This window comes from Capra hircus, chromosome 1 (genome assembly GCF_001704415.2).
Source record: "Capra hircus breed San Clemente chromosome 1, ASM170441v1, whole genome shotgun sequence".
Classification (NCBI taxonomy): domain Eukaryota; kingdom Metazoa; phylum Chordata; class Mammalia; order Artiodactyla; family Bovidae; genus Capra; species Capra hircus.
Window position 1 is genome coordinate 121,831,108 of NC_030808.1, and position 24,060 is coordinate 121,855,167.

The 24,060-nt window shown below is 38.0% G+C and overlaps 1 protein-coding gene across 1 annotated transcript in view; it reads left to right on the top strand.

Moving 5' to 3' along the window:
- Nucleotides 1-24,060, top strand: part of PLSCR4 (phospholipid scramblase 4) — a 42,291-nt gene that overhangs the window by 4,170 nt on the left and 14,061 nt on the right. Inside the window, exons 2-4 of the mRNA XM_018049184.1 lie at nucleotides 16,343-16,370; nucleotides 16,862-16,972; nucleotides 23,431-23,666. Of these exons, the coding sequence (XP_017904673.1) occupies nucleotides 16,364-16,370; nucleotides 16,862-16,972; nucleotides 23,431-23,666 (354 nt within the window). The 5' untranslated portion in view covers nucleotides 16,343-16,363. The remainder of the gene's footprint in view (nucleotides 1-16,342; nucleotides 16,371-16,861; nucleotides 16,973-23,430; nucleotides 23,667-24,060) is intronic.

The following is a 24,060-nucleotide window of genomic DNA, read 5'->3' on the forward strand; positions in this document are numbered from 1 at the left end:
TCAGGTTCTATCCCTGGGTCAGGAAGATCCCCTGGATAAGGGAATGGCAACCTACTCCAATATTCTTGCGTGAAGAATTCCATGGACAAGAGAAGCCTGGTAGGCTACAGTCCAGTTCAGTTCAGTTCAGTTCAGTCCAGTTGCTCAGTCGTGTCCGACTGTTTTGCAACCCCATGAATCGCAGCATGCCAGGCCTCCCTATCCATCACCAACTCCCGGAGTTCGCTCAAACTCACATCCATCGAGTCGGTGATGCCATCCAGCCATCTCATCCTCTGTCGTTCCCTTCTCCTCCTGCCCCCAATCCCTCCCAGCGTCAGTCTTTTCCAATGAGTCAACTCTTCACATGAGGTGGCCAAAGTATTGGAGTTTCCTTCCAAAGAACACCCAGAGCTGATCTCCTTCAGAATGGACTGGTTGGATTTCCTTGCAGTCCAAGAGTCTTCTCCAACACCACAGTTCAAAAGCACCAGTTCTTCGGTGCTCAGCTTTGTTCACAGTCCAACTCTCACATCCATACATGACCACTGGAAAAACCACAGCCTTGACTAGATGGACCTTTGCTACAGTCCGTGGAATCACAGAGTTGGACACAATTGAGCGACTAAAGCACACACACATATTTGTGTTTGCTTAGAAAACCTCTTGGAAGACATGAAATAAGAAATGGGGTATAGGTAGGAGGGATCCTTTTTGTAATATATGTACTTTTGCTGATAATATATTTAAATGGCTGTTTTTGTACATGTAAGATTTCTTAGTATGATTTTTATTGTAGGTCCTATGACATCCTGTTTTGTTACAGTTTGACACTAGAAGACTAACCAAAAAATGACACAATAATATATTTTCTGGTAATCTTTCAGATATCATGATTGGCATGGTCATGTTTCCTAAAACATCATGATTATGTTACTCTTCTGCTATTTCTTATACTCCAAGTAACAGAAACATGCCTCCTCTGAAAATTAAAATAAAGAAGCTTAATATTCTCTTTTAAAAAGTTAAACTAATATGTTTGGTAAAAGTTATGTATCAACTGTGACTATCAGTTTGCTCCCATTTAATCAAATTCTTTTGTTTTAAAATAAAGCCACATAACCAACTTCTTCCTAAAATGAAGGAAATATCCAGTCATAGACTTTTTGTTTGGAAGGAACCATGATGAGACTAAAATGAGAAAAATGTATAAAGTATTAAAGCTTAATATACATTGATTAGATTTTGCCAACATTTTCATAATGAAAATAAATAACTGTTTACTATTGTATGACTGATTTCATGCGAATATATAATTAAATATTTATTCCATGTTCTAGATTCCATGTATCTCTGTACACTTAAATTGTGTATTTTATTCCAAAATAACAGACCTAAGTTTATCTTGTTAGTGCAGGCCTCTGTAATTGCTTTTTGAGTAAGATTGTTTCTTCATTCCAGTGCATGTAACAGCAACCTATTAAGTTGCCCAAGTGTGGAATAGGAATGACTGAATTCTTCACAATCACCAGACTTTATTCATACTGAACCCACTCAACTATCCAGTCCCCTTGTAATCAAGAAACACATAAAACTAATCATCTCAGTACACCACAGGAGCCAAGACTTTGGTTTCAAATCTATCGAGTATTGTGCTTGAAAGTGTGTGTAAACTTTTCATCTTTGGTGAACCTGAGTTCTTTTTAGTTAAAATCACTTTGAGGGTAGATTGTCAGTTCTGTTTCTCTTTATTGTTTTTCATTTCAGATTATAAATTCTGTTATACATTTCTTATAGAAAAAATTTTTTAAAGGAAATATGATTTGTATTTTAGCATCTCTAGATCTTAAATACTTTAAGACAAAAGTATCCGTATTATAATTATATGCAGATTATTATAAGCATTTTGATTATTTTACAAATTATTTCTGACCATATTCTTTAAAGAAATGTGACTTTATAATGTTTCACTGTAATGTGTCTTCTTAATTATTGTGCTGGATATTTATGTAGTTTACAGTTACTACTCTTTCATTCTGTACTACTTTTGTGAGAATGAGAATGTATCATTTAAAATCCTACAACAATATTTTGCATTTCTCTTTACCTTTAGAGGAAATTTACTTGGGTTTACAAATGAGGTTTGAGGGGGGAAAATAGGTATTGTATTGGTAAACTGAAAGTTTAATTGAATTTATTAAGATAATGATTCTTTTAGAAGTGGGCTGTTTTTGAGTGAAGGATAGACACATATAGATCTGAATTTGAGGGGTTGTGTGTCAGCGGGAGAGGGGGCAGTAGAGAATATGTCAAAACCACTTGGAAAATGGTTTCAAACCTCATAAAGTTTGTTAAAAAGTCTTCTAAAATTAGTGATTGTCAGAGTGAACCAGCAGCATCAGCTCATCCTAAGTCATATTTCGAATAGTTCCAAATTTTGTTTATATAATTATCCACATCCTCTTTGAAAATCATCATATTTGATTGCTGAGGTGCAGGACTTTTGTGCAAGAAGAAACTTTGGAAATCAATTTGTTCCAACTTTTATACAGGTGTACCTTCATTCTTGTCTGGGGATGTTCTGTATGTCACAAGTTCTGTGAAATATTTGCACAGTTTTTCTTCAATTTTGACATGATGAATATTTTGTAATTTTACACTCATGAGAACAAACTGTTATATTATTTAGGTAATATATGTAGCAAATTTGACTTTCTTAAATATTCTTCATAAGAGTGGAGTGTTTAAGACAAAGATATATCTACATTCATTTTGAAAGTAGTAACATCAACTGATGAGTTAATATTTGGAAAATCCTTGTAGAAACATTGCATATCCTCTTAATCCTTTTGAAAGTTTCTGCTAAGTACCCTTGAATAGTATTGTAACAAAAATTTTTAAAAAGACACTTGATTTAATGTCATAATCTAAAAATATTTATTTATTTAAAAATATCTTTAACAACTTGATCCAATTTAAAAATCTACCCAAAATATCCTCTTTAGGTTTGTCTACAGAAGGTGTTAATTTTCATTTCAAATGTAATTTCTCAGTTGTTTTTGAGTTATTTTAATGTTGGAAGTTTATGTACTTATAAAGGTGTTAGAAGAAGTTTTCCCAGTGGAAAAGAAGTAAAACATTTGCACATTTGATCATGTCCCTGCTTCAGGGCATCATTTTCTTAGTTGTTCATAATAGGTACATAAATATATGTTTCTGTACTTGAATAATTAAATATTTACAGTAGAAATGATGTTTAATTCCTTTATTTAAAATATGTATTTTCACCCCCAACATGAGGGTACAGAGAAAATGAGAAAATATTGGGGAATTCTGTAACTCTTACTGAGCTGTAGGGATTCCTCTTTCCTTCTGCTCTAGCCAGGATGGCAGGACTTCCCTGGACTCTGTCCACTTGGCAGCTGCTACTGTGTGTCAGGCTGTGTTGAAATAGTATTACATCAGGAATACCAGAGAAAAATTAGGAAACTGATTCTGGTTGGAGAGCGTTTCCTGTTATGCTCTTCTTCTCCCAGGCTCTTGCTACTGTTTAATTTTAAGGACCTTGAATGCCCAATCATTCTGTCTAAATTAAGTGCATTCGGTGGTGTATGTTTACTGAATCTAACCCAGAACTGGAATATGTGACCTCTGAAGAATTTTTTTCCTCTGAGTTCATGGATCATTTCTCTCCCAATTATATACATATTTCAAAAACCTTACAAAAGGGAAGTTGAAAGGGAGCTCAGTAGAGGAGCCTGTTTTCATTTTAGAGGGAGGGCACAGTAATAGTATTGGGGAGAGCTGGAGAGATCAGTGAGTTGCAGAAAGTAATTTTCAGTCCATTTAGAATACTAACCTGGCCTTTGATGATGGTTTTGAACAACCCTTTGCCCAGTTTATAGAACTGTGACCTTAATTGATTATTTAAACTCAAGGGCTTCTGTTTCCTTACCTATGTAATAAAAATTACAATCCATCTCAAGCAATATGTGCAAAGTTCCTAAAATCTCATAAATAATTAGTAGTTGTTATCTAAAATTGAAACCCAATGACACTATTTTATGTATATTAGTTCATTTGGGGGATTAATTAGCTCTCAATAGCATACTACTTCTTAAAAAGTTTTAAATATCCTCTAAAAAATATTAAAAATTTTCACTTAAAAATCTGATTTTCTGTTTGGCCTCATTCAAGATATTTTTGCTTCCCTTCTGGCTCAGTTGGTAAAGACTCCACCTGCAATGCAGGAGACCTGGGTTTAATCCCTGGGTAGGGAAGATCCCCTGGAAAATGGAATGGCTACCCACCCCAGTAATCTTGCCTGGAGAATCCCCATGGACAAAGGAGCCGCAGATTATAGTCCATGGGGTCGCAAAGAGTCAGACATGACTGAGCAACTTAAGCACACATACAAGATATGTTTAAATTGAAGTGTAAAAACAGTTATTTGCTTGAGAATTTAGAAATACAACTTGTTTACCTAGGCTTACCTGGGGACATATTTACATATATAAATATGTATATAACAGGTAAACAGTTTATATGTCATGTGTTTGGTATATAAAATACATATTTAGTATATATAAATAATTGAACATAGTTATCACTACATATGAGGTTGTAGAAATAGTATGTGGTCAAGAGAATTACATTTATAATTTATATGATGAGCACAAAAATATAATACTATAGACAATACAAAAGTGACAAAAATGTAAAAATTTAGGGGAGCTATCTCCATGTGAGTCAACTAACAATCAAAAAGATTTTAAAGAAAGGAAATTTTAGAATATGCAACCTCCTTTTTTTCCCGAGAGAAACTGATGTGTAAAGTGCATATATCCTGTAATCCTTCATGGTCCAGGATCTGTCTCTGCTCAGTCGTGTCTGACTCCTTGCGACACCATGGACTGTAACCTGCCAGGCTCCTCTATCCATGGGATTTCCCAGGCAGAATACTGGAGCAGGTAGCCATTCCTTTCTCTCGGGAATCTTCCCAACCCAGGAATGGAACCTGCATCTCCAGCTTGGCAAGTGGATTCTTCATCCCTGCACCACATGGGAAGCTCATCTTCTTCCTGAGCTCTATTTACATCACAAGAAATCTTGCTGCAGAATTTTTTTGTAAAATGAATTCTTCACCTACCTCATTCCATTTACTAAAATACATAAACTGACTCAGTTTAAAATTTACAGTGAACATTTTTATTATCCATGGTAGCATTACATATGAATTAGTCTCTATAATCCACAAAACTTTCTCTGAGCCAAAAGAGATTAATATAAATGTATCACCATTACTGTAAAAACATTTCAAAAGCCAGACCCACCCAATTAAAACGAATTTTATATTCAGAAGAGTAAGCATATCTGAATTAGTTGTTTCTGCTTTATGATTTTACTGTCTGTCGCCAGAATGCTGTACCTTACAGAAACAAAAAGCTCATTGAATAGTACATACAGTTGACCCTTAAAAAACATAGGTTTGAACAGCAAGGATCCACTTACACGCAGAATTTTTTCACTGAATAAGAACTCTAGTACTGCATGATTGGACGTTAATTGAATCCAAGGACAAAAATGAACCAGGGACTAAAGGACAAACTATAAAGTTATAGGTAGATTTTGGACTGCTGAAGGTCAGCACCTTGAGTCCTCATTGTTCAGAGTCAGCTGTATGGTTCTACGTTCAGCTCTGTCCCACCTCAGAAATAAATATTGAAGAGTTTTGGTGTGAAGGAAAAGCAGGCAGCTGCACTGGGTAAAAGAAAGGCTCGGGCAAAATAGTAACATGGTCTAGCCTCGGGAACTGGATTGCCAGTCTGATTCTGCCTGAACTTCTTACTAACTGTACAGTGTTGGAGAAAAGTGAAAGTGTTAATCACTTAATTGTGTCCGACTCTTTATGACCCCATGGACTGTAGCCTACGAGACTCCTCTGTTCATGGAACTCTCCAGGCAAGAATACTGTCGTGGGTTGCCATTTTCTTCTCCAGGGGATCTTCCCAACCCAGAGATTGACCCCAGGTCACTGAAGTTGCAGGTAGACTCTTTACAGACTGAGGCACCAGGGAAGACACAAAGAAAAAAAGTGAAAGGCCTTGGAGAATACCCCTTTAAAAGAAAAAAAAAGAAGTTTATTTATTTATTTTTGGCTGTGCTGGGTCTTCGTTGCTTCATGGCTCTTCTTTAGTTTCGAGGAGTGGGACTACACTCACTATGGTCCACGGGCTTCTCATTGTAGTGACTTCTGTTGCCGAGCACGGGCCCATGCGCTCTAGGGCTCTCTGGCTTCAGCAGTTGCAGCATGCGGGCTCTGTAGTTTTGCCTCCTGGGCTCTAGAGCACAGGCTCAGAAGTTGTATCACTTGTGCTTAGTTGCTCTGTGGCATGTTGGATCTTCTGGACCCGGGATTGAAATCGTGTCTCCTGGATCGGCAAGTGATTCTTTACCACCAAGCCCCCAGGGAAGCCTGGAGAAGAGCCTTTTGAATAACTTCTCTGGGCCACAAGTTTTCACCTCTATTTTAGTATCTCTTCTATAAAGTTTTCTATGAAAATAATATTTATTTGTAAACTTCCTATGAAGATGTTTTTAAAGTATTTTTTTGAATATATGTTAAAGATAGAGATCAATGATAATGGGTAATCTGATTTGATATATTGGCTACAAAAATAATGATCAGTTTTGGGGTCTCCAGTCCTTTTCACCCATCAATATAAAGTTAAGAAATGTAAAAAAAAAAAAAAAAAAAAAGAGCAGAAGAACACATAATACATCTATTAAATTTACTGCAAGAATCTAGTTAAACCCTAAATGCATACGATTTGGGGTGGATCAGAGGCCATATTTCTGGATGCCTCTGTCAAGTATGATTTGAACTAATTTGTTTTCAGCAGTGATTTCAAGGAGGCTACCCCTAAACATGTGTGTTTAGATTTTCTTTCTTTCAAAAAAGTAGTTACCCAGCTATTACAATATTGAATCCAGAATCCACAGGCAAGCTAAATCAGAGACAATGCATCTGTTGCTATTAAACCTCCAGTATGGGGCTGTTTCGCTAGGCAGCCATCAAATTTACACTTGTTTTTATTTTGCTTTGTTTGAATAAATTAATAGAAGTTTAATATGATGTGGGATCTTCCCCAGTGGCTCAGGAGCAATAAATATTTAAAGGGTCACTTATAAAAGGAAGCATCAGCAATTCTTTTGAATATAAGTAAAAGTTCATGAGTACCTACTATTTTGTAATACTTTTGCATTCAGTTCAGTCGCTCAGTCGTGTCTGACTCTTTGTGACCCCATGAATTGCAGCACGCCAGTCCTCCCTGTCCATCACCAACTCCCAGAGTTCACTCAAACTCATGTCCATCCTGTCAGTGTTGCCATCCAGCCATCTCATCCTCTGTCGTCCCCTTCTCTTCCTGCCCCCAACCCCTCACAGCATCAGAGTCTTTTCCAATGAGTCAACTCTTTGCGTGAGGTGGCCAAAGTATTGGAGCTTCAGCTTCAGCATCAGTCCTTCAAAGAACACCCAGGACTGATCTCCTTTAGAATGGACTGGTTGGATCTCCTTGCAGTCCAAGGGACTCTCAAGAGTCTTTTCCAACACTACAGTTCAAAAGCATCAATTCTTCGGTGCTCAGCTTTCTTCACAGTCCAACTCTACTTTTTCATTAGTGATTCTTTAAAATCTATTAAGCCATCTTATCAGTTAAACTCTCTTTCAAAGGAGCATATTACTATTTTTAATATTTAAGGAATTAAGAATTCTATTCACTGGGATGGTAATACAAAAGAAAATTTTCTATAGTGTATGGGCAAAGTTTAAAGGAAGATAGTATTTAATATTGAGATGGTCACTTAGATATGATTTAGGTTTAAACTGAAGAATACTTGTTAGAAAGAAAATAACAAAATATTCCCTAAACTGTAAAAAAACATTCACCTATAGAACATGAATCCTTCTTACATAGTTTTACTGTTAGGAAATGGCCAGAGATAATGTACAAATATTTATGTAAATAAAAATTTTATAGCACTGATCATAATACCTAAAAAGCATAAACAATAAAAATGGAATAGTTTGAACAAATTAAGGTACAGTCATTGGTACCTAACATTTAAAAAAATATCCACAGTATTTCTGAAATAAGTGACAAAGACGTGATATCTTTAATATAGTTTTAATTTTCTGCTCTTTTAAAAGTCTATTACTAAATAAATCTGTTTATCTTAATAATATAACATAATGTCACTGTCCTAAACTAGAAGCAAATCCGGCAGACACTTAAACTGTGCTTTACTCATTTGTCATTATTTTAATGACAAATAAAAAATTCTCCAGCAATGTCTCCACTTTCTTTCTCCTAGTTCTTTCCAATTTGAAACTCCTTACAAGCAAAGCTCATGAAATCATATCCGGTAAAATGGCTAGTGGCCCCAGTTAACCTCTTGGACTGTTTAATCAATACAAATTGTTAATAGACCAGACAATAAATTCAGGCAAGGTTTATCGGGGTTCATGCTGCAGCACATGGGAGTGAGAACAAGACACAGGTGGCCTTGCTGGTTCCCCAAGGAGGGGGCAGGCTGGTTTCTTAAATGGGCTGAGGGCAGGGACAGATCAGTGAGTGGAGAGGAGGCACAGCTTAGGTGGTGTGCCCACCCCTCTGTGGTGCTGTGTGCAGGGACCATGCACAGTACTCTTCTTTGGCTCTAGGTGCTTCAGAAAAGGTACTTGGTTTGTGGTCTTTTGGATCTTATTGTTCATAACTGCCCCACTCTGCAGGCGTGTAGTTATTTTCAGTCCCTTATAGTTTGTTTGTATTCTGTTGCTCAAGGAGATGAGGGTTCCAGTTTCCAACCTATCTCAAAACTTTAATCTCTGATGGTAGGAGATGGGAATTTTTGGTGTCAGCCTAAAACCCAGCATAAAGTCTTATGCATGGATGCTGGGTAATACATGATAAATGACTGAATGAGAGACAGCATTTTTTTAAACTATATTTTAATACAGACATATATTTTTGGTCTCTTTACCAGTTAGTTAATTTTACCTAGTGAAGTGCATACTTGTCCATGATTTGCTCTGTGCCAGGCACTGTGTTAAGTGCTATCCGAATGTAACCTTGATTAGTCTTCACAACAGTTTGTATGGTGGATCCAACTGTCATCATGTCCATGACACACAGGAGGACTGAGAAACAGAAAGGTCGCTGAAGGTCACAGAGCTATCTGTCTATCTGGGATTGATCTGTCTGAACCACTATCCATACTGTGTGAAATGTGCTGGTATACACAGTTTACCAGCTACCCAGGCTTATACTACCCTCCTCCAAGTATCCTATCTTGTGTGCAAAGGATATCACCCCTAAAGGTTATATATTAAACCCAAATAGGGGACTGTGATGGCTTCCTAGGTGGCTTAGCAGTAAAGAACCCACCTGCCTATGCAGGAGATACATATTCGATACCTGGGTAGGGAAGATCCCTTGGAGAAGGAAATGGCAACCCACTGCAGTATTCTTGCCTGGGAAATCCCATGGACAGAGGAGCCTAGCAAGTTACAGTCCATGAGATCACAGAGAGTCAGACATGACATAGTGACTAAACAACAACAAGGGGACTGTGATAGATGGACTAGGACTTTGCAAGATCTGGCTATATTTCCTGCCGCTTCTCAGAAACTGAATAGACAGAAATTTCAGACTACTCAGAAATTGTGTAGACAGGGACCTCTTGCTTTTCTCTCTTCTCACAGCGGAAGGCACTGGAGGCAGGCAGAGCCCAAGGTTTTAGATTTCATATGCAGGTTTCCAAGCCTTGTGCCTAAAGAACTGCAAGATTCTCATGTGCCCAGAGTCTCTCTTGCCAAGAGACTATGACAGATTCTAGTAAATTGTTTAGTTGCTCAGTCATGTCCTACTCTGTGACTCCATAAATAGTAGCCCGCCAGGCTCCTCTCTCCCTGAGATTCTCCAGTCAAAAATACTGGAATGGGTTCCCATTTCCTCTTCCAGGGGATCTTCCCGCCCCAGGGATCAAACTGGTGTATCTTGCATTGGCAGGTGGATTCTTTATCCCTGTGCCACCTGGGAAGCCATTCTGGTAAATATTGAACTGTGAAGAGCGGCTGGTCATTTTTCAGTTGTGTGATTGAAGTTTCAAATATCCCTGGTATGGCTCTAGGGCTTGTGGTTTTATTGAACTTTGCTAGTATGTCACTGTTTACAAAGGCGAAATTGCAGAGTGAGCATATAAAACAGCTGCAGTGTTTGTCTCAGCAAGCAGTATTCAGGAAAGTGTTCTTTGCTGTGAGATGCCGTTTAGGATATCAGGGCTGCCTTACACAGCCGCAAACCAGCTTCCCCAACCTCATCCTACCATGTCTTTTCCCTCTTAATTACATTTCACTTGGCTTCAATTTCCCTCTAAGTAACCTCAGCCTTGAAAATGCCAAAGCCTCTACAATTAAGAGATCTGTGGACCGTGTAATGCTAGCCTATTATGGAGACACAGCTCAGTCTTCTGATTTCCATTTGATAGAAAGCCAAAAGTCAGCCTTTCTTCAACTTACGGCACTTTTTTGCCTTGCTGAGTGAGAAATCTGAAACAATTCAGTGAATTTTAAGAGAAGATTAAGTTAGCAACATTCCTGATTGTACCAGTTGGACATTATCCTGCCTTATATAACATTCTTGATAAAAACCATACTATAAAGTTTACACGAAGGGGGAGAGAATGTATAGTGGTGAAAAAAGAAACCAGTGGCTCAAAGGAGGGAGGAGGTAAATTCCATGAGTACCTGCAGCTTCTGAGGCAATGTATAGGTATACTTTACTTTAAATTCATTGATATCCATTACTTTAAAAAAACATTTTTATAGATTTAAAATTTTTTTCAAAAAATGTTATATTTTTTCAAGCTGTTTTTCAATCACTCGAATCGCATTTGAATGCTAATTTCTGCCTGGTGTGGTTGAGAACTGTTATTTTTCTTAACACTGTAACAACTCGAACATGCCTGGTCAAGGGTTTCACCTGCCTTGTGTTAAAAGTACAGATTTCCAGGCCCAGACCCCAGAGGTTCTACCTCACTTTTGGAATCCAGAAATGCATATTTTTTTCCTTCAAGTTTTTTTTTTTTTAATATACAAAGATGTTTTTATTTTATTTATTTTGGCTGCACCACCCAGCCTATGGGATCTTCCTTCCCTGGCCACGTGCTTGGCCGTAAACACATGGAGTCCTAACCACTGGACCATCGGGGAATTTCCGTCCTTTAAGTTCTTTTTGTAAGAAAATTATTCAAATTTCTATCTTTACTTAGCTTCAGCAGTTGTTAACATTTGTCATTTTATACAATGCTATGTACTGTTTGCCACTATAGACAGATGGATGGGTGATGGATGGATAACCAGATAACTTAGCCCCTTTTCACTAAGGCACTCAATAACCTGTTCTAATTACTTTCTGTCACATATCTTTGACAGCAATCCCCAGGCTTAATATAGAAAGGAATAACATATGTTTAGTTAGAAACTTACACTCAACATATACCTGTCACATGGTTCATCACAATAATAAAGAAGTACTTTTTATTGTGAACAATGTCATACATACAAATATGCAAATTTAAACATACATATACTCTTTAAAAACTAGTTATAACACATCACCCCTGTTCATACCACCCTGTTAGAACTAGAACATTAGCAGGAAGTTCAGACCCCTTGAGGATCAGAGCTGAACACTTGTCCCACATCACGTCTCCTCCATATGTAACCATTTTCCTGAATTTTGTGTTAATAATTCCCTAACTCTTTTTAAGTTTTCTCCCATACATGTATCAGAAAAAAAGTTTTTGTTTCGTTTTTCTGCTTTCGAATATTCTTAAATGGATTAATATGTGTTCTCCTATGACTTATTTTGTTTTTTTGTGTTGTAATTTTGAGATACATCTATTGATGGGTATGGCGGGGCTTCCCAGTTGGCTCAGTTGTAAAGAATCCACCTGTCAATTGCAGGAAATACAGGTTAGATCCCTGGGTCAAGAACATCCCCTGGAGGAGGAAATGGCTATCCACTCCAGTGTTTTTGCCTGGAAAATCTCACGGACAGAGGAGCCTGGTGGTTAAAGGGGTTAAAACTAGTTGGACACGACTTAGTGTCTGAGTATGCACGCACACATGATGAGTATAACTGTACTTTGTTTTCTCTACAGTATACTGTTTTACTTTTTGAAAATACCAGGTTTTATTTATCCAGTGTACAACTGATGGAAATTGGAAATGTTTTCAGTTTCTTTTGATACACAGTGTGTCAAGAACATTCTCACGTATACCTGTGTGTACATGTGCAGTCACTTGAGGGTGCAGTCCTAGGAATGTCCAGAATTTAAGGTTCTAGAAAGGTATGGGCATTTTCCTAAACACCAGATATTACCATCATTAATGGAATAGGACCAATTCCTGGAACTCTTGATTGGCCTGCGGTTGGGTCTGTATTTGCAATGTGTACCCGGAAACAGTTTTTACTTTTGTTGTTGTTCAGTCACTAACTCATGTCCAACTCTTTGTGACCCCGTGGACTGCAGCATGCCAGGCTTCCCTGTCCTTCACTATATCCTGGAGTTTGCTCAGATTCACGTCCATTGAGTCGGTGATAACATCCAACCGTCTCATCCTCTCTTGCCCCTTTCTCCTCCTGCCCACAATCTTTCCCAGCATCAGGGTCTTTTCCAATGAGTTGGCTCTTCTCATCAGATGTCCAAAGTATTGAAACTTCAGCTTCAGCCCTTCCAGTGAATATTCAGGGTTGATTTCCTTTAGGATTGACTGGTTTTATCTTTCCTTACACTCCAAAGGACTCTCAAGACTCTTCTCCAGTGCCATATTTCAAAAGCATCAATTCTTCGGCACTCAGCCTTCTTTATGGTTCAACTCTCTCATGGTTCAACTCTCGTATATGACTACTGGAAAAATAATAGCTTTGACTAGATGGACTTTTGTCGGCAAAGTGATGTCTTTGCTTTTTAGTACTGTGTCTAGGTTTGTCGTAGCTTTTCTTTCAAGGAGTAAGCATCCTTAATTTCATGGCTTCCCTAGTGGCTCAGACAGTAAAGGATCCACCTATGATGCAGGAGACACAGGTTCAGTCCCTGGGTGGGGAAGATCCTCTGGAGAAGGGAATGGCTGGCCACTCTAGTAGCCTTGCCTAGAGAATTCCATGGACAGAAGAGCCTGGCCGACTACAGTCCATGAGGTCGTCAAGACACTAACACTTTCACTTTTACTTTTAAGACACAATAAACTCCAGCTCCAGAGAAGGAGAGGAACTGGGCCAAGACTGGTGGCCCAGGCTTGGCAAGAGCCTAGAATCTACATAGTGGCTTATGCAGTGGTGACATTCACTGGGTCAACTCAGTATCCTTATTGACTGCTCACTCATATAGTGTTCCAATGCTTCTTTGACATATCTACTCTGTATCAGTAACTTTCTACTCTACTTGAACTACGCAAATGACCACATTCTGTGCTCTGATAAGCAAGATAATTCATTGGAAAGAACATGGAAAGTACTTAGAAGTACTTAAGTTTAGCAACATTTTCCATTTATGTATTAGATGGTTTTTGTTTGTTTCTTCCACTATTACACTTTTATTTATTTTTTGTTTTCAATTTTTCTTTTATATTGGAGTATAGTTGATTAACAGTGTTGTGTTGGTTTCAGATGTAGAGCAGAGTGATTTAGTTACACATGTACCTGTATCTATTCTTTTTCAAATTCTTTTCTCATTTATGATACTACAGAAAAAACAGTTCTCTGTGCCTACCCAACAGTAGGTCTTTGTTGATTAGCTATTATAAATATAGCAGTATGTACATGTCAATTCCAAATGGCCTGTCTATTCCTCCTCCAACTTTTCCCCTCTGGTTACTGTGTTTGTTGTCTAAGTCTGTGACTCTGTTTCTGTTTTGTACATGGTTGTTATATTTTTAGAGTTCACATAAAAGTGATATGATATTTGTCTTTCTCTGCCTGACATACTTCATTTAGTATAATCTCCAGATCCATCTATGTTGCTGCAAAGGGCATTATTTCATTCTTTTTAATGACTGAATAATACCCATTGTGTGTATATACACACCTCATCTTCTTTATCCATTCCTCTGCTGATGGACATTTAGGCTTCTTCCATGTCTTGGCTATTGTAAACAGTGCCTCAGTTAACATTGGGGCGCATGTATCCTTTTGAAGCATGTTTTTCTCCAGCTATATACTTAGGAGTGGGATTGCTGGATCATCTAGTAGCCCTATTTTTAGTTTTTTAAGGCACCTCCAGACTGTTCTCTGTAGTGGCTGCACCAATTTACATTTCCACCAACAGCATTGGAGGGCTCCCTTTTCTACACATCCTCTTCAGCATATTGTTTGTAGATTTTTTGATGATGGCCATTCTGACTGGTGTGAAGAGAGACCTCATTGTAGTTTTGATTTGCATTTCACTGTGGTGTTGGAGAAGACTCTTGAGAGTCCCTTGGACTGCAAGGAGATCCAACCAGTCCATTCTGAAGGAGATTAGCCCTGGGATTTCTTTGGAAGGAATGATGCTAAAGCTGAAACTCCAGTACTTTGGCCACCTCATGTGAAGAGTTGACTCATTGGAAAAGACTCTGATGCTGGGAGGGATTGGGGGCAGGAGGAGAAGGGGATGACAGAGGATGAGATGGCTGGATGGCATCACTGACTCGATGGACGTGAGTCTGAGTGAACTCCGAGAGTTGGTGATGGACAGGGAGGCCTGGCGTGCTGCGATTCATGGCGTCACAGAGAGTCAGACACGACTGAGCGACTGAACTGAACTGAATAATTAGCGATGTTGAGCATCTTTTCATGTGCCTTTTGGCCATTTGTATGTCTTCTTTGGAGAAATGTCTGTTTACATCTTCTGCCCAAGTTTTGATTGGGTTGTTTGTTTTTTTGATACTGAGCTGCACAAGCTATTTGTAAATTTTGAAGATTAACCTCTTATTGGTTGCATTGTTTGCAAATATTTTCTCCCATTCTGTGGGTTGTATTTTGTTTATAGTTTCCTTTGCTGTGCAAATTTGAGATAATACATGAAAAATCCTCTGCCTTTTCCTGACATTTGACAAGCATTCAGTATATTGTAGCTTTTGATGATCTTCTCTCTTTATTTGTCATCACACAGAACCAAGAAACCTGAAATAATAAAATTCCTTTCTCTAATAATAATCTTTTCCCCTTGACTGAATTAATGGAATCTCTCTCCTAACCCACCTCTTGTTTCAAATATCATCTCAACATTTTTACTTCTCTGAATTATTCTCATAGTGTTCACCTACACATATTTTTGATTTAAATGTTTAACATGTGTTCTTATAGCCTTATCTTAAACATAACATGTTTTGATTTAAACTTTTGATTCCTACCTTCTCCAGTCCCCAATATTTTCCCACCATCTTCCTCTCTAGTTCAGTTACTGGCATCAGCATCAACTTAGATACCCTAGGTTAAAAAGTGAGACTCATCCTTGACTGCTCTCTGTACTGAGTCCATCAGCAAGTCCTGTAGGTTCTGCTCCCAAATCTTTTTATGCATCTGACCACATCTGACCCTCTCGGTGTCACCTCCAGTCTAAACCAGCATCAGTTTTCACATGGATTACTGCTGCCATCCCTTCCCCACTGCTTCCATTCCACACCCTCAAGATAAAGTTTAAATCTGTCTGATCACTCCACTGATTAAAGTCTCCTAAAGACTCCCCCACTGCAGTGACAACAGATTCCAAACATTTTACCATGAGTTTTAGGTATGATCAGACCTCTATCTCCACCTCTGACCTTGGTTCTCTTCTTTCCCTGTGTCCCTGTCACAGCTGAACTCTTTCTCTCCCTTGAGTATCACAAAGCTTACTGTTATCTCAGGGCCTTCTCATTCAAGTTTCTTGTCTTTCTGGAACTTTTCCCCGTCAGCTAGCTTAAAGGTCACCTTCTGAGAGAGGTTTTCTCTGACCCTCGGGGACCATCCATGTTTTCACTACTTTAACTTTGTTTTCCTCATAACTGAACTATCTACATTTAATCTTAAGTATTTGTTGATGTGTTCCACCCCACTGGAATATAATTTCTAGCAGAGTGCCCATCTGCTTTACAGCTGTATTTTCAACACCATGTAGAAGATAGGTGCTAGGGAAATATTTGTTGAATTAATGAAGGAATGAATGAAAGGTAACTAGAGACTAAAAGAATGACAGAACTTCTTACATGTATCACTGATTAATAATAGTAACTGTAAATATATAAGGTAAAAATTGTTTTTTTGTTTGTTTTCAGGTTTAATTGGAATTCTTCAAAATGTCTGGTAAGTTTTTGTGAATACATTTTAATATGCTGTATTTTCAATTGTGAATTGTGTGATTCCTTTCCTTAAAAAGTTAGAGTCTATTTCCTTTTGAAGTTACTTATTCGTGTTTAATATTTGAAGAATTTATATACATATATACATTTATTTATTCATTTATATATATGAACATTCTTATTTATCTTTGACAGAAAAGGATTAAAAGGGATTTAGAGTGGCATATAGGTAATGAAAAAAGTCTCCGCTTGTACGTGGGGGCAGATTAGGTAAAGGAAAAATGCAGGTGGGAAAGTAAGTCAGCCAAGAGAGGTGATAGTTAAAAATATATTTATAGGTTGATATCTAATATATATACTGAGTTGCTTTTTATAAGAAATGAGTATATTTAATATTGGTCATATTCATTGATGCATACCAACAGAAAAAATGAATATTCTCTGATCATATTATCATTCCATTGTAAATCATGTACTACCTTTCTCACCCCTAAGATATAGTCTCCACAGCTCCTAAGCAACCTGCAGATGAGACAGAGAATCAAATAAAGTCACCTGATCCAAGGCCTGGTGCCCCTCCTGAGTACAGTTCCAGTTTTGTACCAGGTAGGTTAAATATTCAAAAAGAATTTTTCCCCTCTCCAGAAAACCATCCTCATAGTTAAGATTACTTTTTAAATTAACTAATTAATTAATTGAATGATCAATAATAAATATTTAATGCCTGCAGGGGGCCAAGTAGTTTACTAGATGTTTATTAGAATCATATTCCTGTCTTCATAGGATTTATAGGCAACTTAGGAAGAAAATTGTACAAACATTGATGGCACTCTTTTTGCGTAAGAATGAAGAGAATGTTGTAAGTGCACAAAGGCAGGAACTACCTCTATGGGGGATTGGAGGGAAGCACTGAGGAAATCAAGTTTTACTGGCACAATGAGGAATTTCTCAATCAAAGGAAAGAACACTGTGTCCAAAAGCTCATGGTCATGATGGTCTGGTCCTAGGCATTCTTGGGACAAACGCCAGGAGAAGTGCAGAACAGTGGAGGCAAATGGCTTCAAGTTCTAATTAAGGAGCTTGTTTTTCTGCAAATATTTTTGTAAGTCTGAAAGCTCATACTGTATTCAGAGACTCAGGAAAATGGATGCTGATAAGTATGTGGGCAGTATGTAACTTTAAAAAAATTAAATAGTCTTTTGAGGAAATAGTTTTAATCAGGATTATATTCAAATACATTTTGAAGATTTAGAAAATGATAAAGTGTAGTACTATTTCTTTAAATATATATTTAAGCATATGTTTTGAGATAGAAACAAGTGAGTTAGGCTGTGGAAGAGCAGAAGAAACCCCAGTATCCATAGGATACTGACAAGGGTGTTCTCTTGGCTCCAGACATACGATCCATGGAGCTCAGGTAGCCTTTGTCTCTGCAGTGCTTTCTGAAGTTAGGGCTTCCTTTTCCTCTTTCCCTCATGTATATGTGTGTTATGTGAATCTGAGCATACAGCCCCTGTATAACCCCTCATTACTGATTAATACCTGCTAAATCCAAATTTTTGACAACCCTGGGTCATAATTTCACTGTATCTGACTGTTACTCTATATTTTACTTCAGTGGCTTTCAAATTATCTACATAATCTATCTTATATTCACCAGTTGCTCTATATCCAAGTACCTAGGTTATACTAGAACAGAAACTATACCATTTCTAAGAAGTAAATGTTGGCTATAAATCATGTTCTGTTCATCTGGGAAAGTGTCTGTCTGTTCCCTTCTGTATCAAAAAATTAGCAAGAGAGCAGGATACAGCCTTCAAGTTAATTGTTGGCTATAAATCATGTTCTGTTCATCTGGGAAAGTGTCTGTCTGTTCCCTTCTGTATCAAAAAATTAGCAAAAGAGCAGGATACAGCCTTCAAGTTAAACGAGTAAGTAAGTTGAAAAATATTATGATGAAAAACATATGACTAATGAATTTTCAGTTATGAGAATCGGCAACAAAAATTTACTATGATCACCATCTAGTGGCTGAACGATATACTTACTTATACTGATGCAAATTGTGTCCCCTTAATTCACATTCAGTTCAGTTCAGTTCAGTTTAGTCGCTCAGTTGTGTCCAACTCTTTGCGACCCCATGAATCGCAGCACGCCAGGCCTCCCTGTCCATCACCAACTCCTGGAGTTCACTCAGACTCACGTCCATCGAGTCAGTGATGCCATCCAGCCATCTCATCCTCTGTCGTCCCCTTCTCCTCCTGCCCTCAATCTCTCCCAGCATCAGGGTCTTTTCCAATGAGTCAACTCTTTGCATGAGATGACCAAAGTATTGGAGTTTCAGCTTCAGCATCAGTCCTTCCAATGAACACCCAGGACTGATCTTTAGGATGGAGTTAGGAACTGGAAATACTGTACTTGAAATACTTAGTTTTAATGAATTTCTTAAGGTTCAATTATATATTCTATTTGCATTATATTACTGGATATTTATTCCACTGAAAATAAAGTAAAAAAGTACAATAATAGTCAAAATGACTAAGAAAATACAAATTCCATAAAACAGCATCTCTCACACTAGTAGTGGTAGGACAATGCTCCATAGCAAAGTTATACAAAGTTAAACATGTTTTATTGTGTTGTGTTTTCTTACAGAACAATCAGAACTTTTAAGAGCAGTTTTAAAGGTTAAAAGGGAGTATAAAACGTATACCGTTTCCCACACATATTATGCTCTTCTCTTAACATCTCAGAATGATGTATTCTTATAACATTAATCATTTGATTATGTACATTTTTATATTTTTTTAGAAATATAGTCTCTATACTCTATAGAATAGCACCATAATCTAAATTGTAGTTTTCTTACTAATTTATTGATATTCAGATTTTGTTCCATGAGATACTTTTATCCTAAGATTACATGGTTAATACCACAATAATTAATCAACTCATTAAAATGATATAACAATTAGTATTTTTGAGATAGTTTGTATGACATTGTTATTTTTTAATAATAGTTCTAAAGAGGAGAGAGATATCCAATATTTAGTCCAGTTTGGGTACTCTTGAACACAAGTCTTAAAGAAATTAAAAGTATTTCATTGGCCAAAAAATTTGTTCAATTTTAAGTACAAATGAAAGGCATATTTTTCATTTTCACCAAGAACTTTATTGAACAGTATATTCCCTAACTAAATGAACTTTTTGGCCAACCCAATATGTTCTTTACAACAAACTGAATTTTCTCCATTTTTCTAAAGACGTTAGCTCTTTTTTCTCACTTAGCTCTAATTTGACATTGTTTCTAGTTGCCATTATTTTCCTTTAGTCTTTCCTGAGTATGTCTCTATCACTAGCTCTGTGTAAACTACACTTAGAAACTGGTATTCCCAGAGGTCCTTGGTCTGATTCCCTGTCCAGCCCCTGGCTGCACCGGCCTATCCACTCTCTCATCTCTTCCATTTACTTGTCCTTTTACACTCTCTTTAGTAATCTTGGGAATATCCCATGGTTTCATTTGCTTTTAGCCACTTATGAATCCCTTTGTTGTTTAGTTGCTAAGTTATGTCTGACTCTTGTGACTCTGTAGCCCATCAGGCTCCTCTGTCCATGGGATTTCCTATCCAAGAATGCTGGAGTGGGTTGCCATATCCTTTTTTAGGGAATCTTCCCAGCCCAGGGATTGAACCCCTGTCTCCTGCATTGCTGGCGGATTCTTTACCACTGAGCCACCAGGGAAGCCCTAGGAATCCTTCCGCTCCCACCCAAATCAGTCTCCTCTGCCCTAAACTTATATTTCCACCTGCCTCTAGACCACTTGCCCTTAGTGACCTGGGATCTCAAACTCAAGTGATCCTCAATACATCTTTGGCATCTTGTTCCTAAACACAGTATTCTTTCTCTACACTGGACTCCTGCAGTCAGAAACTTGAGACCCTTTCCTCATATCATTTGTTACCAAGACAATATGTCTCTTTAATGTCGATCATTGTTTTTCCACTTTCTACTCCTTTCATCATAATTAAATTTCCTACCTCCCATCTAGACTCTTTCAGGCACCTCCTGCCTCATCCAACCTTCCTATTCATAAAGGCTCTAAATGTAAAACTGGTCACTCCAGTGTGCATGTTACCAGCATAAAGTCCTTTGCACAGAGTAGAGGTCTTTCATCATCATCCCTTCTTCCCCACCTTCCTTTCCTCTTTGTTTGCTAAATCTTCACACGTAGCCTTTACCCATGTGGTACTGAGATTTCCCTGTGCAGCTGCTCATTTTGTGCCTGTTCTGTCTAAAACCTTTCCTACTCATGAAGGTGCTAACTGGGTCTCATGTGTCAGCACTTACATCATAGGATATCTCCTCTGCCTCAGTTCCTTGCCCCTCCTCTTTAATCCCTTCATCCACTATGCACCTACCTATGTGAGTGTTATAGACCTAGATCCTTGGACTATTTAATCAATAGAAATTGATAAGGCGCGAGATGAGAGATTCAAACAGGGCTTACTGAGGCTCATGCTACAGCAGGAGGGAGTGAGAACAAGTAACAGGAGCCAAGTAGGTAAGCTAGTTCCTTAAATGGAGTGAGGGAAGGGGTGAATCAGTGGGTTGGACAGGAAGCATAGCTTAGGTGGTCTGCCCACCCCCTTGGCTGTGCTGTGTGCAGAAATCATGGGCAGCATTCTGCTTTTGCATATATAAGGTCGTATTTCCTTATGGTATATTTTAGTTTCTGTAAGGTTTTAGTAATAGCCCCATTTTCATTCCTGATTTTAATAACTGAAGTGTATTTTTTCCCTTGGTTAGTGTGGCTTAAGGTTTCTCAATTTGTTGATCTTTTAAAAGAACCTACTTTTGGTTTTGTTGATTTTGTCCATTTTTATTTTTTCATTTCTTTCTCTTCTATTTCAGTCTTTATCATTTCCTCCTGATGGCTTTGAGTTTGGTTTATTTCTAAGGTGGAAAGTTGGGTTACTGCTTCTAGATATTTCTTTCTTTCTTTCTTTTTGGCTCCAGGGGTCTTTGTCGCTCCCCTTGGGCTTTCTCTAGTTGCAGCTATTCTTTTTTGTGGTGTGTGGGCATCTCATTATAGTGGCTTCTTTTAACACAGAGTACAGGCTTTAGGGCATGCAGGCTTTCAATAATTGTGGCCAATGAGCTTAGTTGCTCCAAGGCGTGTGGAATCTTCCTAGAGCAGAAAACAAACCCATTTCTCCTGCATTGTTCTTAACCACTGGACCACCAGGGAAGTCTTAAGATATTTCTTTTTTAATGTAGGTGTTTACAGCTTCAAATTGCCCTCTAAGCACTGTTCCAGCTACATCCCATAAGCTTTGGTATATTATGTTTTTGTTTTATTCATCTCAAATTATTTTCTAATTTCCCTCATTTTTTTTATCCCTTTGATAATTTAGGAGTACATTATTTTATTTCCTCATATTTGTGATATCCCAAATTTCCTTCTGTTATTATTGATATCTGGTTTTACTCTGTTGTAATAGAGTATATTTTGTTTGGATTTCAGATGTCTTAAATTTATTGAGACTTGTCTTATGGCCCAGCCAATAAGTCTGTCTTTGAGAAGGTTCTGTGTGCATTTGAGAAGAATGTTTTAAGGTTTATTGTTGGGTCAAGTGTTCTATACGTTCTGTTATGTCTAGTTTCATTTGTAGTGTTTCATTTGTAGTGTTTCGCACTTCTGTTTCCTTTTTGATCTCCTGCTCATGTATTCTACCCATTATTGTGAATGGGGTATTGCAGTCTCTAACTATTGTTTGTTGAATTGCCTATTTCACTTTATATTTGTCAGTTTTTGCTTGATATATTTTGAAACTCTGTTTTTAGGTATATATAATTGTTACGTCTTCTTGACAGAGTGCCACGTCTGTTATTATAAAATATACTCTTGCCTGGAAAATCCCATGGGCGGCAGAGCCTGGTAGGCTGCAGTCCATGGGGTCACTAAGAGTCGAACACGGCTGAGCAACTTCACTTTCACTTTTCACTTTCATGCATTGGAGAAGGAAATAGCAGCCCACGCCAGTACTCTTGCCTGGAGAATCCCAGGGATGGGGGAGCCTGGTTGGCTTCCATCTATGGGATTGCACAGAGTCGGACACGACTGAAGTGACTTAGCAGCAGCAGCAGCTATAGTTTTCATCTTAAAATATATTTTATCTGACATGAGTATGATTATTTCACTAATTTTTATTAATGAAGTACTAATACATGCTACAACATTGATGAACCTTAAAAATATGCCACAAAGAGCAACCAGGTACGAAGGCTTTGTGTTACATGATTTTATTTATATGAAATGTCCAGTTTAGGCAAATCTGTGGAGGTAGTAGTTTCCAGGGCCTGGGAGAAAGGTGGGGAATGATTGGTAATTGGTATAGGATTTTTTAGGGGGTGATGAAACTATTCTGGAACTGCTTTGACATTAAGTAGACCTTACTATCTTTCTGACCTTAAACAATTTGTGTATGCACTTAGTTGCTCAGTTGTGTGACTCTTTGGAACCCCATGGACTGCAACCCGCCAGGCTCCTCTGTCCTTGGGGATTCTCGAGGCAAGAATACTGTAGTGGACTGCCATGCCCTCCTCCAAGGGATCTTCCCAACCCGGGGATTGATCCCAGGTCTCCCTCATTGCAGGCATATTTTTACCATCTGAGCCACCAGAGAAGACCTTAAACAATAGTAGCAATAAACATAGTAGGAAAAACTTCACCATTCTAATTATATGCTAGGCCTTACATTAATCTTCCTACAAAGGAAACTAATGCATAAAGGCTAGCATGTTAACTTGATATTTCAACCTTACTTCTATGCCTCTGAAATGGGAATAATTACTTCATAAGATTTAAGAGGATTAAATGAGTTAAGGTATAAATCCCCTTAGTGCATTTTGGTACATTCTATATACTCATAAAATGGAACATGTTCTTATTTTTAAGTGGAGGTTGTGTGATGCATATCATTTCCATGTAAAAAGTCATGCTGACACCACCATAAATTGTAGCGTTCATAATGTATAATTCTTCCATTTGTTTTTGAATGCAGGGCCTCCTGGACCAGCTATCCCTCCACCTGCAGGCTACCCAGGAGGCTTGCCTATGGGATACTATGGTCCACATCAGCCCAGTACCTTCCCCCTGTACATGCAGACTGGAAGTATCCATCCCATCCAATACCAGCCTGGAAAATATCCTGCACCACAACTTTCTGCTCCAGTAGTATGGATGCCAGTGCCAACTCCCATACCACACTGTCCTCCGGGTCTGGAATGCCTGGCCCAGGTACTCCACACAAATCCAAATTGTTTTCTTACAAAGTATGACTAGGGATCCAAGAAGAAGGGACTAGATAGAGTACATAAAGGTGATGTGTCAGAGATGACAGATGTTTAATTTGTGTGACTATAGGAATGGTGATGATAATTTCAGGAATGGGAATGGGGAAAAAAGAAGATAGGGATTTTTCTGGTGGTATGAATATGACTTTCCTGAAGGGTGTATGCTGAATTTTAAGACATTCACAATGTCCTGTTGAACACAATTTAAAAAATAGGAATAGGGATAGTAGAAAGTCTATGAAGATGTTAATTAGGTTGCCATTTGTTTAGAAGTAAAGGGTGAACAACAAGAAAAGCAATGTTACAAAGAACAGAGGGCAGTGAGTGAATCACTCGGT